The sequence below is a fragment of the Eurosta solidaginis genome, chromosome 4, assembly GCF_040869045.1.
Source record: "Eurosta solidaginis isolate ZX-2024a chromosome 4, ASM4086904v1, whole genome shotgun sequence".
In the NCBI taxonomy this organism is placed as follows: Eukaryota; Metazoa; Arthropoda; class Insecta; order Diptera; family Tephritidae; genus Eurosta; species Eurosta solidaginis.
The window spans coordinates 127,525,852-127,544,730 of NC_090322.1; the positions used below are offsets into that span (position 1 = coordinate 127,525,852).

The 18,879-nt window shown below is 40.6% G+C and overlaps 1 protein-coding gene across 8 annotated transcripts in view; it reads left to right on the forward strand.

Annotated features, from left to right (window-relative positions):
• Positions 1-18,879, forward strand: part of inaF-D — a 162,011-nt gene that overhangs the window by 112,145 nt on the left and 30,987 nt on the right. For 4 of the 8 annotated variants that reach the window (XM_067782876.1, XM_067782875.1, XM_067782879.1 and 1 more), the window contains exon 2: positions 21-877. The exons of the other annotated variants lie outside the window; for them this stretch is intronic. In XM_067782876.1, coding sequence (XP_067638977.1) covers positions 652-877 — 226 coding nt within the window. In that variant the 5' untranslated portion in view covers positions 21-651. The remainder of the gene's footprint in view (positions 1-20; positions 878-18,879) is intronic. 8 annotated transcript variants of the gene reach the window in all.

Below are 18,879 nucleotides of genomic sequence, written 5' to 3' on the forward strand. Positions count from 1 at the left end.
TAAAGCTTTGATTATTTTAGAATAAGCCGCATCGTAAATCTTAACAAAAAACTGAACAATCGACATAATTGCATTTCAATGAAATTTTTAACATATCAACACCAACAAAAGTGGAAAATAAAAGGCACAAAAACAAATTCAAACGGGTGCATAATAAAGAAGAAAGAAGAAAAATTAATTGCAGCAATTTAACGTACACTTTACAACAACATTAGCACACACACAACTCTGCTAATACCAGCGAAAACTTTTAAAAACAAAAGAAAAATAAACTACAAAAACTATACAAGTCTAAAAATAATAGTAGCAGAACAACAATAACAACAATATATAAAATTAGAGTAACCAGCAATTTAAAATCAAACAACGACGACTTTCCATCTTTTCAAGCACACGCATACATACAAAGTTATTGACACACACATACAAACGCACTTAACCGTCAAAACTAAAACAATTGCGTGTAGCGACCACACCCACATACAAACGTACACACACACACACATACTCACACTTTAATCAGCAGCACAACAGCTGGGCTTTTGGTGCTCTAAGTGCATTTTAATAACAACAAAACTTAATTGTTAACTCGCCAAGTAGCGCTGTAGCGCAACTTAAGCCGCAAAACTGGAGGAGACCGCCGGAAGTGCGATGAGTTCGAAAGTCAGCTCGCTGGAGGAGAAAGTAAAATTACCGCCAACGGAGACGATAAGCCGATGTTATCAGTCGCCAGGCAAGAATCGCAAAGTTATTCGCATTCTAACGGTAGCTGTGTATGTGTTATGCGTTTCGTTGGCGGCGATTATGTTGTCACTGTACTACATCTTCATTTGGGATCCTACGATTAGACCCTTTGTCACGAAGGGCAACCAATGTGGTAAGCCAGTGAAAATTTATAATATAAAACTTGTCCGCCACAAATTTTGTAACTTAAGTAAATGCACGAATTGAGTGTATAAATGTGTGCGCTGGTGGTTTATGCATGTATGCGTTTTAGTTTAAGCGTGATTGCAGAATAAAGGAATTCATTTAAGCTTCCAAAATGTGTAACTAATGATAAGTCGGTTGCACAGTGGGGCTGAGAATATAAAGTTTTGGAAATTTCTTATTAAGCGGAAGTAGCGGAAGTATCTACTCCGGCATACTTAATAATAGATCCCTGACCCCTTCTAGTTGGGCATATGGTGGTTTACTCATAAGTTTTTAGCGTCGATATGGAGGGAGAGGAAATAAAAAGTTCACAAACTAGGAACCATGATATCGGTACAAGAGTTAAATCAGACATTAAGTTTGCGAAAGTCATTGAGTTCGGAGCGGCACCGGCGGGCGAGCCCAAATAGAGATGAAGAGAGGAGAATGCTAATAGTCGAGAAATTAACGGAGATATCTTACACTACCGGGAAACAAAAAGAACTGTAAATTTTTCGGGAGTTGTGGTCGACCCAACCAACTGATAAATCGACTGCTTAGCATGAGTGCTGCTTCCTGTAGGAACAAATCAAAGGCTATTCGCTGACAAAAAGGCAAGAAGAAGAGAACAGAGCTCAGTACCCGTGAAGTAGGGAAGCAGCCTTGACAACTCATGCACATTCATAGCTGATAGGCAGACGAATGCCAACAGCCAGGAAGCTCTCCAAAGCTGTAAATCAGAAGGGCGCGCATACCGTTGTGATATGCCAGCACTAAGAGGAGAGATAAAGTTGCTTTTAAACCAAAATTAGGTAACACCAAGAATCAAAAGGTGGGTAACTCTGTGAATGCGGGCTTCCCCGCGAGGATGAGTGACTTGACGAAGTAGTTCCTGACTGCACTACCCACTGTTCATAGCAATCGCTTTAGAAAGATGTGTATCGGATGGTGCTAATCATGATCAGAATGTTGCGGTACGAGCCAAGTAAGCCTGTTCTATACTTCGATTTAGCGGTGTGGCACAATGTGGTTAAGTTCATAGGATGCAACAATATCCCAATCTATGAATGGCAAAAGGGACTTAGATACCAACATCTTTAAGGTAAAGCACAAGCGCACCCTTTCGGGTGGTGAATAGTAAAGAGATACCAAAGCTAAAAATGCCAAGGTATCGATATCATGTGTGGTGAAATCTGAGGATGCGCTGTCATTTCTAGGGCGTCAGAAATCTGATAAGAAACCTAATACAAAGGCAAAGGTCCTGTCGTCAAGTCTTTCAGTCTACCTTTCTCCCCCTTTTCCCTTCCCATTATTCCGGTTTATTCAGTGCTCATATTCGACTTCTCTCCCTTTCCTTTTGTCCCTTCATTTCGTCCTCCCTGCACTACTCTCTTCTTTCCAATTCCTTCTCTATTTCATTATCTCTTTTCCTCTCCTTTATCTTTTGTGCTCTAGAGGCAAACAAAATTTATAAGATAATATCATCACGTAGTAATTTGCATACGGTGTTTTTCGTTTTTGTCCAAACTTTCGATTGTTTATGTAAAGAATTTAACTTTCTATTGTCCTTTTTAATCAATCAAATACCTCTTTCCGACCCCTGTGCAAATTAGTTGTTACGTACGTGAATAAGTCAGTTGGTTGCCTAAGCAAGCACCCGTCCCCAAAACGGACATAAAGCAAAGAAAGTAAAAAACAACACAACAAAGAGTTTGCAAATTAGTATGTGCAGTAAAAAGAAAAGCAAAAACATCCCTTTCATGCAGCACAACACAGAGGAAATAAAAAAATAAAAACTTTTTTAATGAAAGTAGAATAAGAGCACACAGAGGAGCTAAGCGGCAGAAAGAGAAGTGTGCCATTAATGAAAAAAGTAGTTGTTGTTATATCATCTTCTCATGTCTCATTGTATTATTATGAATTGAAAATTCCTCCACTTGTGGCAGCTGTTGAAATTCTAGGCCACAAGGCATCCTCCCGCCAAACATTTCACTGAGTAAACCAACCATTCATGCGTGAAAACAAACGGCGGTCGGCATGGTCGTTCTGTGGAGAGAATACGTAACAAAGATAGGACAGAAAATGAGCGATAGAAAAGTACACAAATACAAACGATTGTGGTTGAGAAGCGTCGCGCGGCAACAGGAGCTGCAGCAAGGATATCTGGTTAAATAGAGCAGTGTTGAGTGTGAAACGGGGGAAGGGCGAAAAAATGTAATAGCTGCGAATATCTAACAAGTGCAACGTCTATTTTACGCGATTAATATTGCTTTTGTTGTTGTTTGTTTGTGCTGTCATTGTTCGTAAATGCTAGCAATATTGTTATTATTGTCTATATATATAAATATGTATATCATCACAGCTGCAATTTGTTACTCTTATTCGTTTGAGTCTTTTGTTGTGGTTGCAGCGCTGCAAATTTGCTTTGCACCAAAAATTAGGTCAATGGGTGGCAATATATTATGCGTGTGTGCATGTGTAAAGTGGGCTGCTCAAGTGCTACAGCGTGTGTGCGATGGGAAGGTAGTGATAAGCAGGCGTTGCTGCACCAACACATAATATATTATGCGCTCAGGTACACGTAAACACATGCATTTGTATGCATGTATGCATACAGGCGCTTGGAGGCCAGCAGTTATACATACATATATGCATCAATATGTACAATAGGCTGCCCTATAATATTTTATAACAAAATGAGGTTTTTTGATGACTCGTTTTTATTTTAGAGAAATAATACTGGAACTTAACCGTATTTGTATACCCAGATATAGTACAAGGGTAAAACCCCTCCTTTATATTAGATACATCAATTATAAAATAAGCAAACTGTTAAAACGATATAAGCCTCCTGACTGGCCCTTAAGGCATATAGATGCTAACTTTCCTTTATCCGCGACTCAGTTCGTAGACAGAAAATGAAACATTTCGTTGAACTAAAAATTTGTATATCTATGCACTCAAAGAGAAAACTTCCTCAATTTACACCCTCATGCCGGCTACGAGGACTTACAATTGTTATAAAAAATTTCAACTGTTCCTATAATTCAAATTTGTTTTTATTGTAGCGCATATACATATGCACTTGAGCTTTATATGGACTAAGTGCATAACTTTATCTGTACGATAGAATCGCGAAAAAGTTAACTCTCGAGAAAGTTAAACGCTCGGCTAAGTTGACCGAGCTTGAGCGTCCACGTAGCGCTTTAAAAAGTTAACTATTGTGTTCCCAATTTTTTAAGATGCGTAAATTTTTCTTCGAGTTATGGCTCCCGAAACATAGAAAATTAAAAAATAAAATAAATGCAAGGCGCAATAACCTTCGAAGAGATCTAAGGCCGAGCTTCTCCTCCAATTTGCGTCGTGCTCCTATTTTTTTTTCCTACACATTTTTTTCTACAAATTGGCTTTATATCAATGGTATTTCATTTCCCAAGTGGATTTATAACAATAAATGGGCGTGGCACCGGCCCTTTTATGACTTAGCAATTTTCTGTTTCGGGAGCCATAACTCGATGAAAAATTTGGTGCACATGTATGCTTTTAACAGGAAATATTTTCAGTAAATATGGACAAAATCGGTTAAATCGCCTTCTTTTATATAAAAGATTTTGTAAAAGTGCGTAGATGCAGGTAATAAGCTATTTCTAGTAAAAGTTGGAAAATTTCGTAATAACCCTGCCTTTTTTTACTTTTTTTTATATACTTACTTGTAAACAATAGGGAAATCCTCATATCTGAAGGAAAACTGCATTATTACCGGCTCAAGGTCATTGGTGTTAGCCTCTGTATCCTTTTGCTTCTTTTAAACGAAAACTAGTTCAGAATAGAACCATAAAAAAAAATATAAAAAAATGTAAGGCGCGATAATCTCCGAAGAAATCTAAGGCCGAGCTTCTCTTCCAATTTGCGTCGTGCTCCTATAGATTTTCCCTACAAATTGGCCGGACGGGACCTACATTTTTTATGCCGACAACGAACGGCATCTGCAAGGCAGATGAGTTTTCACTGAGAGCTTTTCATGGCAGAAATACACCCGGAGCTCTCGCCAAACACTGCCGATGGGCGACCCCGCCTAGAAAAGCTTTCTTCTAATTGAAAAACCATATTTCTAAAATTTTGATGTTGCTTTGCCGGGGGTGTGAACCCAGGGCATACGGTGTGGTAGGCGGAGCACGCTACCATCACTCCACGGTGGCCGCCACAGAAGAATAGAACCATATGTATATGTATTATTGCCTTGTAACACTATTAAGAGCACGGAACAAACAACAACAGCATTTCAAATGTACAGCTGGGTATCTAATATTCGGTTTCACCCGAACTTAGACTTCCTTACTTGTTTAATAATAAAAAAAAGTCCGTGTTTTTTAGAAATATTTCATTGTTTTGAGGATGAATATCATACTTCACGGAGGGGCGGCATAAGGTCAACGGGCGTAACATCAACAGACCTAATTACCACTTCAAATGGTTACAAAGCCAATTGAAGTTATGACCATATGAAATTTCAAATGCTTACAATGTCACCGTTATTGAGCAAATGACCATGATGCAATAACGACAAGGTGGTATATGTAGTGACAGCTCATTTTGAAAACTCCCATACAATACGAAGGATGGAGAAAGCAGAAGAATAAAATAGGCTGTTTGATAGTATTAAATATAGTACTTTTTTGTATTAACGCACTTTATCCAAAATATTGAAAAATATGGACAATGTTAATTCAGATCCAGTGAACCTATAATCGAAATACTTTAGAAAAGCTTCAAAAAGTTTTTTTTGAACGAGGGTGTTTTTCGAAAACCTTCTCAGAAGAATCCATCAGCCTTAGCTGCATTAACCATGTTTGTGATTGTAGATAGGAAACCATCCTATATTACCCCTAGTTATTGTAACAGCATTGCCGCTTTGTTCCTGAGCACGTTATCTCGCTGCCTACATTTTTAGTATCGATAGGAGCTGATTTGTTAATACTCGTGCGAGTATTGTTTTATGTGGTATTGAGAGCGGTACCATCATCAGCCACTTTACGGAGTTCATTGCGGTGTGCGGTGTGCCTAAGATGCAGACCAGTATTACGAAGATATATAGACTTCAATACTGGTTAACGGAGGGATATAAATAGAGATCCTCTACTTAGAGGATTGCTTCGACAAACCTGACAGCTTTTCCCCCAGCTTTATCTCCCGAAGGGCTGAATAAGACTGCACGCAGCACGGGGATGCTTTATAAAAACCCTTATTCCAAAATCTGCAGGGCCGCGACGACATATTTCACCACGCTCTCTGCCTAAGGCTGCCGTCTAGGAGGGATCATTTCTGCTTTTATATTTAACAGAATCAGTTAAGAGCAGGAAAAGCAGCTACCTTGCCGAAATTACTTTCACTGTCTCGGACGTATTTTAAGAGCAATGAGAGCTACTTTTAATTTGACGTGTGTATCTGCTTCGATAGACAGGCGGCTGTCAATGCACTGAACTGTAAAACTTTGCAGTCGGGTGTAGTCGCCGAGTGCCTGAAATCGCTCGCGGTCGCAGGAAGCTACTTTTCTATAAAGCCGATTTGGGTGCTATTGCCGACTGTCGCGCGGATCTCTTAGTCAGAGCTTGGTACGCGCGAACAGGAGGTTAATTCCAGTGGGGACTGTGACACACATCTTGCCACTTGCATTCTGCTTCTTGAACGATGGGACTGCTGCCAGCGAAGCAAGCGACCGGTTGTGGGTGACAAACACTCAGCGACATAACTAATGTTTTATAGAGCCCATCTCTCAATGATGATTGGAGCTTTGACGGGGTACTGCTCTATAGGAATCCATGTGGTGCGCTTGCATGGAGGATGACGAGGTGAAGTCAGCCAATCACTTCATGCTTAATTTCCCCGCTTTTGAAAGGACAAGGCGTAAATATATCGGTAGGGATGTACAAGCAGCGATTCTCTAAATGACCAGTTTCGCCAATAGTTAATGTGGTATCACAACGGAAATTGTTCAAGTGAGCTGCTTCCCCCTGGTCACCCAACCTTATTTTACCTATATATGTAGGTGCAGTGAGGGAAGAGAGTTCTATGCCAAAGTATGGATCGGTAGCCAGTTATTATAGTTCACTAAGGATCCGCTGACGCTGAAAATACCAGACGGCCTGCTATAATTTCCCTTAAACCTGACGGAATGTAGGACTGATGATTCTACTCGAGTTATGAGATACCCTGATATCAAGGTTGCAGGAACCCTATTAACTTAAGAGTGGTGACTTTAATGCTAGGGTAAACAAAAGTGTAGCCTCTGGAACGATACCTCACCCAATGGATTAAGGCTAATCGACATTTTCAACAAAACATTATCTTATCCCCCTGTCCTGTAGTCCGATCCAATCATGTCGACTATATTGAAATAGTCGATAGATATGCTTTCGTAAGACACCTGGGAACGCCAAAAGAGCCCGAAAGTAAAGTATCTAGAAAGGAAAGCAGTCGACCCAAATCAGAAAAGTCATTTAAATATACATTATGATTATTATTTTAAACATATTATCTTAATTTTTTTCCAAAATATACCAATTTCTTGAATTTTGTTCAATAAACAAAAGCATTGTGGATAAGACAAGTGTGATAACTTCTGCAAAGACGCCAAAATTACAAATAGAATGGATCACCTGATTTTTAATTGACTATCGCTGTCTCATTCTGTATCTCTTTCTATCACCCGCTGAAAATAGCCGGCCCTATGCGCCGCCATATTGAACACCCTATCAAAACGATGCAAAAATGCTAAAAAGTAGCCATATTGAACATCCTGTCAGGCAGTTGACGGATAAGATATCACACTAGTTTTATCCACAATAAACAAAAGTATTTTATCGAATTTGAGCGATATAAAAGTTACCACAAAATAGAATTGGCAGAAAAAAGTCATGCCGTTGCATTATTTTTCATAAAATCTCTAAAGTTTTTAGCATACTTTTCTTCTGAATAAAAAAGTAGTTTTGCAAACAGTCAAATTGAGTTTCGGAGTGGGAGTTCAAGATGGCGGATTAGAAAGAGAAGCTGCCAACGTCAGTCACCTTGTAATTACATAATGGCTAATGACCAACCTGCTTTTCCGAAATGGTTATAAAGTCAACTCCTTTTTCTCTCAAGTAACCATAATTCAATTATTTTGTGTGCACCTCCAAGTATTCAAATGTTAACAAATTTTGAATTACGATTACCTTTTATTGTTCTGTCGAATGAAATGAGAAATTTTTTTTTATTTGAAAAGCCAATGAGGACCCCTCTGAGATAAGAGCAACTTATTCAATTAAAAATTTAAAGAAAATTTGGAGCGCAAAATGCGACGCTAGTTTCCTTAAAAAAATAAATTAAAAGATTGACCGGGAGAACTCCTTTGAACTAAACGTCTAACCAAACCAATGCATATCTTACATTGTTGTTGTTGTTGTTGTAGCGATAAGGACAGTCCCCGAAGGCCGTGGAAATTGTTATCGAGTTGATAGTCCTTTGCCGGATGCAGATCCGGTACGTTCGGGCACCAAGCCCGCCTTCTCGGGAAAGATTTGTTATGACCACATGCGACCTTCTAGGCCATACGGCCCTCCCACTCCATTTTTGGAAATGGTCGAAATGGTCATAAGGTACAACGGAAATTTCCTAAATGGCCGATAAGTCAAATTAAAATAGGGCACAAAGGCAATTGATGTTATGATCATTTGAAGTGATCATAAGGCCAATTGATCTTATGGCCATTTGAAGTGGGCATAACGTCAATTGGCTTTTGACCGTTGACCTTTTGTCACCTTACTCGTTTATGCATTCCAGAATTGCATTGGCCCTAATCTGACCCACATACTAAATATTATTAATCTACTTCGAAAAGGCTCAAAGCAGTACAGCAAAAAAATTAGTACGATTAAACCCAACGCGATCCCTTAAACTATCCCGAATCTCGAAATGGTCCCGAATTAATAATAATAATAAAAATTATTGTAACGAATTTGCTGCAAATCCTCTTATTTGCAATCCTCTGCTAAGTTCGAATCTAAACTGTTGAATAAATAACTCCAATATTGAATAATGGAAAAATGGCCTTTATTAAAATACTTCACAACAGTAACTGTGCAACGAATAGCTTAATAACCAAACTGATAGCTCAAATGAAACTCCACTATTCAAAATAATACTGCTATTGCTCACTAGATATCGTCTTAGTCGTAACTGCTGATCAACTCAAATCAAACTGAATTGCAGCGCCTCTACATCTGTTGCCTTTTATACTCTTTGGTTTCGTCGTTCGCATTTTTCTAGAATCTATTAGCATTGTCCAGTAGCACTCAAACTTCTCAGATATATGCATGTGTTAGTGCCTTGACTCTCCGCTGCTCGTATACGTACATGGTACATATATGTAGACGCAGTTATTGTTTCGTTTATGTAGATACATAATGATTGAATTATTGATGTGCATTCACGTCACTGCTTAGCATCGGCTTAGAGACGATAGCATCGCTCAGTGCTGCTAACATTCGCTACACTGTCCTCCACCTAAGTCTGATCGTCCCGATCAGACAAATCTCTCGATCTAAACGCTGCTAGCCTCTCCAAATGAACCACTTTCATTTTGGTTCGTGGTTTTCCAATGGTTTGTATGCGGTACACTACATCGTTGATCCGCTTTACAACTTTGTATGGGCCTTCCCAGTTACACTGCAATTTCAGGGACAAACCTTTTTTTCGTTGTGGGTTGTATAGCAGCACCAAATCTCCTCCCTGAAACCCTTCCGAATTAATTGCTTTATCGTACCTCGCTTTCATCTTGTCACTCATAATCTTTGCTCGTTGCCTTACCAGATCGTGTATCTCTCTCAGCTCTTCTTCCAAGACACCAGTGGATTTCTTAACATTCCTCTCCGCATCGGCATCTATCCCATACTTCAAATCAGCTGGCAGTCGAAGGTCATTGCCAAAAATTACCTTTGCGAGAGTTTGGCCCGTTGTGTCATGTACTGCCGATCGGTAGGCCATCAAGAATAATGATATGTGTGTATCCCAGTACTTATGGTACTTGTCTACTACTTTCCTTAAATGCTCCTCCAATGTTCTATTGAAGCGTTCCACCATACCATCGGACTGAGGATGCAATGCAGTTGTCCGTGTTTTTCGAATGCCCAGCTTCTTGCATATTTCTTGGAACACAGCTGATTCAAAATTCCTGCCTTGGTCAGAATGTAACTCCATTGGTACACCATACCTTGCAACCCATTCGTTTTTAACCACTTCTGCTACTGTTTCTGCTTCTTGGTTTGAGATTATGTATACCTCTGGCCATTTACTGAAATAATCCATAACCACCAGTACGTATTTGTTTCCGCGGTTGCTAGTAGGAAATGGACCTGCGACATCCATGGCGATCCTTTCAAATGGTGCACCTGAAATATACTGCTTCATCTGGCCATGACTTCGGGTTTTGGGCCCTTTCGCTCTGTTGCATACCTCGCAGTTGGCAATCCACTCGGTGACCGACTGACGGCAACCAACCCAATAGAATCTCTGCTTAATTTTCTCGAGTGTCTTCGTGATTCCAAGATGACCTCCACTTGGACCATTGTGCAGCTCGCTGAGCACGTCAGGAATCCTCTTCCTGGGAATAACTATCAGTTTCTTCTTGCATTGACCATCCTCACTCTCCCATACTCGATGCAAGCAACCGGATATCAATTCTAAACTGTTCCACTGTGCCCAATATGACTTCGCAATGGGACTCTCTGCTGACATCTCCTCTCTGCTTGGTCTTTCGTTTCGTTCGAGCCCTTGCATAACATGTGACAGATCTGTATCTTCTAGCTGACACTTTCTTAGTTGTTCCTTGTCCCATTCATCCGTACACGTTATAGTCATTAGCCGGACATCTATAATGTCGTCTTTAGCCTCGGCCTTTGAGCAGTGCTTGCATTCCAGACTACATGGTCTTCGTGACATTGCATCAGCATTTCCATGGGTACTACCTTTTCGATGCTCAATGGAAAAGTCATAGCTTTGTAGTCGCTCGATCCACCGTGCCAATTGTCCTTCTGGATTACGGAACTGCAAAAGCCATTTCAACGCTGCGTGATCTGTTCTGGCACGGAATCGCTGGCCGTAGAGGTATTTGTGAAAATGTTTAATGCACTCTACCAATGCCAACAGCTCTCTCCGTGTAACGCAATAGTTCCTCTCTGGTTTTCCAATTGAACGGCTGTAATATGCAACTACCTTCTCTTGTCCATCGACCAGTTGTGATAAAACGCCTCCTATAGCATATCCGCTCGCATCTGTATCTAGAATAAATGTTGCTCCTGGAATCGGGTATGCCAACATTGGGGCAGTGCACAACCGCTCTTTCAATGTTTGGAAAGCTACTTCTTGCTCCTTCTTCCATTCAAAAGCTTTATTTTTCCTTGTTAGCTCGTGGAGACTATGGGCTACGCTGGCAAAATTTGGTACAAATCGGCGGTAATATGTGCACAGCCCAAGGAAACTTCTCCATTCATGCAGATTCTTTGGTCTTGGCCAATCCTTTACTGCCTCTATCTTTTCATTCGCTGTACAGACACCTTCTGTCGTTACATTGTGGCCCAAATAATTTACTTCCTTTTTAAACAGCGTACACTTTTTGGGACTTAACTTCAGACCAGCGCCAGCTATTCTCTGGAAAACTTCCTCCAAGTTTTTAAGATGTTCATCAAAACTCTTGCCCAATACGATGATGTCGTCCAGGTACACCAAGCAAATTTTCCAATGTACTCCTTTCAGTACCTGGTCCATGAGTCTCTCAAAAGTAGCTGGTGCATTACAAAGCCCAAAAGGCATCACTGTAAATTGCCAAAGACCATCACCGACACTGAAGGCTGTTTTCTCTTTATCTTCCTCCTTCACCTCAACTTGCCAGTAGCCGCTTTTCAAGTCCAGTGTGGAAAACCATTTCGTACCAGATAGCGAGTCCAGAGTGTCGTTAATTCTTGGCAACGAGTAGCTATCCTTTTTCGTAACGTCATTCAACTTTCGGTAGTCCACGCAAAACCTCATTTTTCCATCCTTCTTCTTTACAAGTACTACCGGTGAGCTCCATGGACTAGCTGATGGTTCGATGACGCCGCTGTCACTCATTTCTTGTATGATTTGACTCACAACTTCCCGCTTCGCCAGTGGAACACTACGTGGAGCTTGACGAATCGGCCTCGCATCTCCAGTGTCAATTTGATGTTTCACAACCTTGGTGCGGCCTGGTTTGGAACCATCCTGGTCAAATAAGTTCGCGTATTTTATGAGCAGTTGTTTTGCCTTACTCTGATAGGCTTCCTCTAGCCCATGCGTCCATGCCGTGATATCATTTGAAAGATCAGTATTACTAGATGAAACGTGTTCCTGGAGCTGTTCACAGTTAATAACTACTTCGGCCTCTTGGCATCTTCCCAAAATAGCTCCTTTGGTCAAATTGAATGGTGACTTGAACTCATTGAGTACTCTTACCGGAATACGTCCATCTTGTTTTGTCATAGCCAGGGTTTTTCCTACAAGTATGTTCAGTGCTGATTTATTTGCTCCTTCGACAACCCACAATTTGTTTGTCCCACAATCTCCATCAACCTTTGCCCAGATGACTGCTTCTGATTTTGGTGGTATTTGCTGACTCTCTTCCACCAGCACTCGTTTACCGCTGTAGCCTATCTCGTAGCCGAAATTAAGTGGCCGAAATTAAGTGTTCTTATATCGCATCGTCTTGCTTTGCAAATCGATCTTGATGCCTTGGTTGATTAAGAAGTCCACTGCAATTATGATTTCATCAACAATACCTGCCACTATAAAATTGTGAAGTACCGTGACGTTCCCAATTGCTACTTCACATTCTACTTCTCCAATTACCTGGGTGTCCTCTCCCGTGGCTGTACGTAATCTTGCTCCAAGCAATGGTCTTATCTTCTTGTTGTCTAAATCTGATCGAATGACGGATTGGGATGCACCCGTATCTACAGTCAGTAAACGTTCCTTTCCATCCACATGTCCTACGACAGTAAGATTGCTTGACCTACTTCCAATTTGCGAGATAGAGATTATGGGGCATTCAATTGAGGGAGCCAGCTGTCGCCCCTTGCGGCTGACTCGATTTAGGTTAACGATTGAGTGGATTTGGAGATTTGCTCGTCTCCTTCAGCTCTGCGTTTACGGTCACCCACATTGTTGAAACTATTGGAATTGCTACTGCAATGACGTGCAATGTGACCTGGGTTACCGCACTTGAAACATTTCATAACTCCGGCATTTTTCTGTTGTGATCCCTTCAGAGCTTCCAAAATTGTATCTACCCACTCTGGCCTTTCTACTTCCACACGATGAGCTTTGTACGCTGGTTTACTCAATAATGACGCCGTTTCCTGAGTCAATGCATGGGATACTGTTTCAGAAAATGTTTGCTTTGGGTTCGCGTATGTGGCTCGCTTCGTTTCGACGTCCCGTATGCCATTTATAAAGCTCTGAATCTTCACTCTTTCCGTGTATTCCACGGGGGCATCCGCATTTGCAAGATGAGCCAATCTTTCAATGTCCGAAGCAAACTCCTGCAAAGTCTCGTCAGCTTTTTGGTAGCGGTTTTGCAATTCTATTTGAAATAGCTGTTTCCTGTGTTCGCTTCCGTATCGCCGTTCTACAGCAGCCATCAATGCGTCATAACTGTCCCGTTCGTACTCTGGAATAGTCTGTAAGATTTCGGCAGCTGGTCCTTTCAATGCTACGAAGAGTGCGGCAACTTTATCTTCCACATTCCAGTTGTTCACTGCTGCGGTCTTCTCAAACTGTAGCTTAAAGACCTGGAAAGGAACAGAGCCGTCAAAAGATGGAGTCTTTACCTTTGGATTATTCGCTGAGACTGTTGGGCGACTTAATTGCAACTCCTGTATACGACCTTTCAAAGCTTCTATCTCAGCATCAATTTTGTCCTCGAGCTGCACAATTTTTGTATCCTGTGCTTCCAGCTTTGATGTTACCCTTGCTTCCTGTGCTTCCAACTGCGAAGACATTTGCGCCACCTGCAATGATAAGCGCTCCTCTTGTGCTTCCATCTTAGATGTTATACGTTTCTCTTGCGACTCCAGTTGGGATGCCATATATGTCTTCTGTTCTTCGAGCTGTGTAGAAATTTGTGATGACATTTCGGACATTTGTGCCGATATTGCAGCCAACATCATGTTCAGGTCTGTGTTCGCCATTGTCTGCGGTGTTTCATTTTTCTCTTCAATTTTTGCTGTTGTCTCGTCCTCATCAGGATAAAAGGCATACTCGTCCACATCAATTCCTCCTGCTTCCATTGTCTCGTAGCCGTGCCTGAAGTTCGAGTTTAACGCCGCTTGTATTCAATCCACGGCTCTCCAACTCCTTCTTTAGTTGCTGGATCTTCAATTCACTGAACTTTGCCATGTCCTTGTTGTCCTCTGGAATTTATTCAACAATTCCTCTCCTGACACCAATTGTAACGAATTTGCTGCAAATCCTCTTATTTGCAATCCTCTGCTAAGTTCGAATCACTAAACTGTTGAATAAATAACTCCAATATTGAATAATGGAAAAATGGCCTTTATTAAAATACTTCACAACAGTAACTGTGCAACGAATAGCTTAATAACCAAACTGATAGCTCAAATGAAACTCCACTATTCAAAATAATACTGATATTGCTCTCTAGATATCGTCTTAGTCCTAACTGCTGATCAACTCAAATCAAACTGAATTGCAGCGCCTCTACATCTGTTGCCTTTTATACTCTTTGGTTTCCTCGTTCGCATTTTTCTAGAATCTACTAGCATTGTCCATGAGCTCTCAAACTTCTCAGCTATAACTAAAATTGCACAATTTTATACATCTTTTAGGCGCTTCCAGAATCTACTAGTCCAGTAGCTCTCAAACTTCTCAGATATATGCATGTGTTAGTGCCTTGACTCTCCGCTGCTCGTATACGTATATGGTACATATATGTAGACGCAGTTATTGTTTCGTTTATGTAGATACATAATGATTGAATTATTGATCTGCATTCACGTCACTGCTTAGCATCGGCTTAGAGACGATAGCATCGCTCAATGCTGCTAACATTCGTTACATTATAAATAGCCTTACATTGCGAAACAATCCCGAATTTATTTCCAAATAGTCGCGAAATTATTTCGCTCCGATATGATCCAAAAAATAGTACCAAATTAATTCTGGAAACAATCCCACAGAGAAACTCCAATATTGGCGGCCCGTGGAAAACTGATCTGCCATTCAAATGCTGTTCGGAGTCGGCATCAAACATGTAGGTCCCGCAACGCCAATTTGTATGAAAATTTAAAAGAAGCACGACGCAAATTGGAAGGAAGCTCGACCTAAAATCTCTTCGGAGGATATCGGGGCTTACATTTATTTTTATATATACTGAGCGTGCTTTGCACACAGAGTATATTAACTTTGATTGGATAACGGTTGGTTGTACAGGTATAAAGGAATCGAGATAGATATAGACTTCCATATATCAAAATCATCAGGATCGAAAAAAAATGTATTAAGCCATGCCCGTCCGTCAAATATTGAGATATCTTCACCAAATTCGGTATACGGGCTTATCTGGACACAGAATAGACTGGTATTGAGATTGAGTAAAATCGGATGACCACGCCCACTTTTTATATGTATAACATTTTGGAAAACAAAAAAGCCTGATTTTCAGTAAATAATACACCTAGAATGTTGAGATTTGTTTGGACTGGTACTGAGCCTCCTGATAAAAACTTGAAAAAATTTTTGAAAAGGGGCGTGGCACCACTGGCCACTTGTGATAAATACAATTTAACAAATATTATTAATAATAAATCAAAACCCGTTAAAAATTCAGCAAGGAGCTTGCCTTCACTGTAAGGAATGCTTCGAAGAAAAATTAACGAAATCGGTTAAGGACCACGCCCATTTTTATATAAAAGATTTTTAGAAAGGTCGTGGACGAATAAAATAAGCTATATCTTTGCAAAACGGAGCTTTATATTAATGGTATTTTATTTCCCAAGTGGACTAATTACAAGAAATAGGAAAAAATTCAAATATTTCAAAATAGGCGTGGCACCGCCCCTTTTATGACTAAGCAATTTTCTATGTTCCGGGAGCCATAACTCGAAGACAAATTAGCACATGGTAATAAAATTAGGTACACATATTTTCCTTATAGCAGGAAATATTTCTAGTAAAAATGGACGGGATCGGTTAAAGACCACGCCTACCTTTATATAAAAGAAGTTTAAAATCAATGATATTTCACTTACAAAGTTTTATTTTAAGAGAAAATTATGAGAAATTTGTTTGATGGGCGGTGCCACGTGTTATATAGAAAAGTAATTTATTTGAAATGAAATGCACAATTGAAGCTCACGCTGAGTATATAATATTCGGTTAAACCAGAACTTAGAGACCTTTACTACTTTTATTTAAAACTTTTGAGTTTCTACATATTGTCACGGATATTGGCATCGCTGAGCTGTACCATCACTAAGGCGATGCTAAGGCCATGCCAAGCAGTATTTACGTCAATAATCAAATCATGTATACACATATATAAGGCAGCCGAAAGAGAAGTCACACACAGATGCATTTACTTATGCGCCTATGTATGCGCGAGAGACTGTAAACTACAAACATTCACATCAAAAATTCAATCATTATGTATCTACATAAACGAATAAATAATTGCGTCTACACATATGTACGTATACGAGTAGCGGAGCGGCAATGCACAAACACATGCATATATCTTATCTCAGTTGTCACAAGAGAGGGCAATAATTTTTGCACGTAGTTGTGGCTGGCGATTTTGTAGCCGAAATAACTAGTAAATTCTGGAAATCGAAGAGCGTAGAAGTATGCAGCGTAAACTATAAAAGCGGGGCTGGCGAGTAAGAAGGAATTCAGTTTGAGTTGAGCTATCAATCAGTTTGATTAAGCACGCGATCTGGCGGCCAATAGTAGAGTTTCATTTGAGTTATCAATCAGTTTGGTTATTAAGCCAGCGAGTAGCAAAGTATGTGTTATTGTCAAGTACTTAATAAAGGCCATTTTTCCATCATTCAATATTGGAGTTATTTATTCAACAGTTTAGCGATTCGAACTTAGCAGAGGATTGCAAATAAGAGGATTTGCGGCAGACTCGTTACAATTGGTGTCAGAAGAGGAATTGTTGAATAAATTCCAGAGGACAATAAGGACATGGCAAAGTTCAGTGAATTGAAGATCCAGCAACTAAAGAAGGAGTTGGAGAGCCGTGGATTGAATACAAGCGGCGTTAAACTTGAACTTCAGGCACGGCTACGAGAGGCAATGGAAGCAGAAGGAATTTATGTGGAAGAGTATGACTCATCTTGATGGCGAGGAAATAACAAAAATGGAAGAAACACCGCAGACAATGGCGAACACAAACCTGAACATGATATTGGCTGCAATATCTGCTCAAACATCGACAATGTCATCACAGATGGAATCTCAAGAGACACGTATAACATCAAAGATTGAAGCACAAGAAACGCGTATGTCAGAAATGTCGACACAGATTACATCGAAGATGGAAGCACAAGAAACGCGTATGTCAGAAATGTCGACACAGATTACATCGAAGATGGAAGCACAAGAAACGCGTATATCCGAAATGTCGTCGCAAATGTCATCTCAGCTGGAATCGCAGGAGAACCGTATAACAGCGAAGATTGAAGCACAAGAGGCACGTATATCCGAAATGTCGGCCCAAATTTCAGCACAGATATCATCACAGATCTCTGCTCAACTGGAAGAGCAAGAAGGACGTATTTCCTCGAAGTTGGAGGCGCAAGATACAAAAATTTTACAGTTTGAAGAAAAAATCGAGGCCGAGGTGGATGCTTTGAGAGGACGTATCGAGCAGTTGCAACTAAATCGCCCAGCAGTTTCAACTAGTAATTCAAAGGTAAAAACACCATCCTTTGACGGTTCTGTTCCTTTCCAGGTCTTTAAGCTACAGTTTGAGAAGACCGCAGCAGTGAACAACTGGAATGTGGAAGATAAAGTTGCCGCACTCTTCGTAGCATTGAAAGGACCAGCTGCCGAAATCTTACAGACTATTACAGAGTACGAACGGGACAGTTATGACGCATTGATGGCTGCTGTAGAACGGCGATACGGAAGCGAACACAGGAAACAGCTATTTCAAATAGAATTGCAAAACCGCTACCAAAAAGCTGACGAGACTTTGCAGGAGTTTGCTTCGGACATTGAAAGATTGGCTCATCTTGCAAATGCGGATGCCCCCGTGGAATACACGGAAAGAGTGAAGATTCAGAGCTTTATAAATGGCATACGGGACGTCGAAACGAAGCGAGCCACATACGCGAACCCAAAGCAAACATTTTCTGAAACGGTATCCCATGCATTGACTCAGGAAACGGCGTCATTATTGAGTAAACCAGCGTACAAAGCTCATCGTGTGGAAGTAGAAAGGCCAGAGTGGGTAGATACAATTTCGGAAGCTCTGAAGGGATCACAACAGAAAAATGCCGGAGTTATGAAATGTTTCAAGTGCGGTAACCCAGGTCACATTGCACGTCATTGCAGTAGCAATTCCAATAGTTCCAACAATGTGGGTGACCGTAAACGCAGAGCTGAAGGAGACGAGCAAATCTCCAAATCCACTCAATCGTTAAACTAAATCGAGTCAGCCGCAAGGGGCGACAGCTGGCTCCCTCAATTGAATGCCCCATAATCTCTATCTCGCAAATTGGAAGTAGGTCAAGCAATCTTACTGTCGGAGGACATGTGGATGGAAAGGAACGTTTACTGACTGTAGATACGGGTGCATCCCAATCCGTCATTCGATCAAATTTAGTCAACAAGAAGATAAGACCATTGCTTGGAGCAAGATTACGTACAGCTACGGGAGAGGACACCCAGGTAATT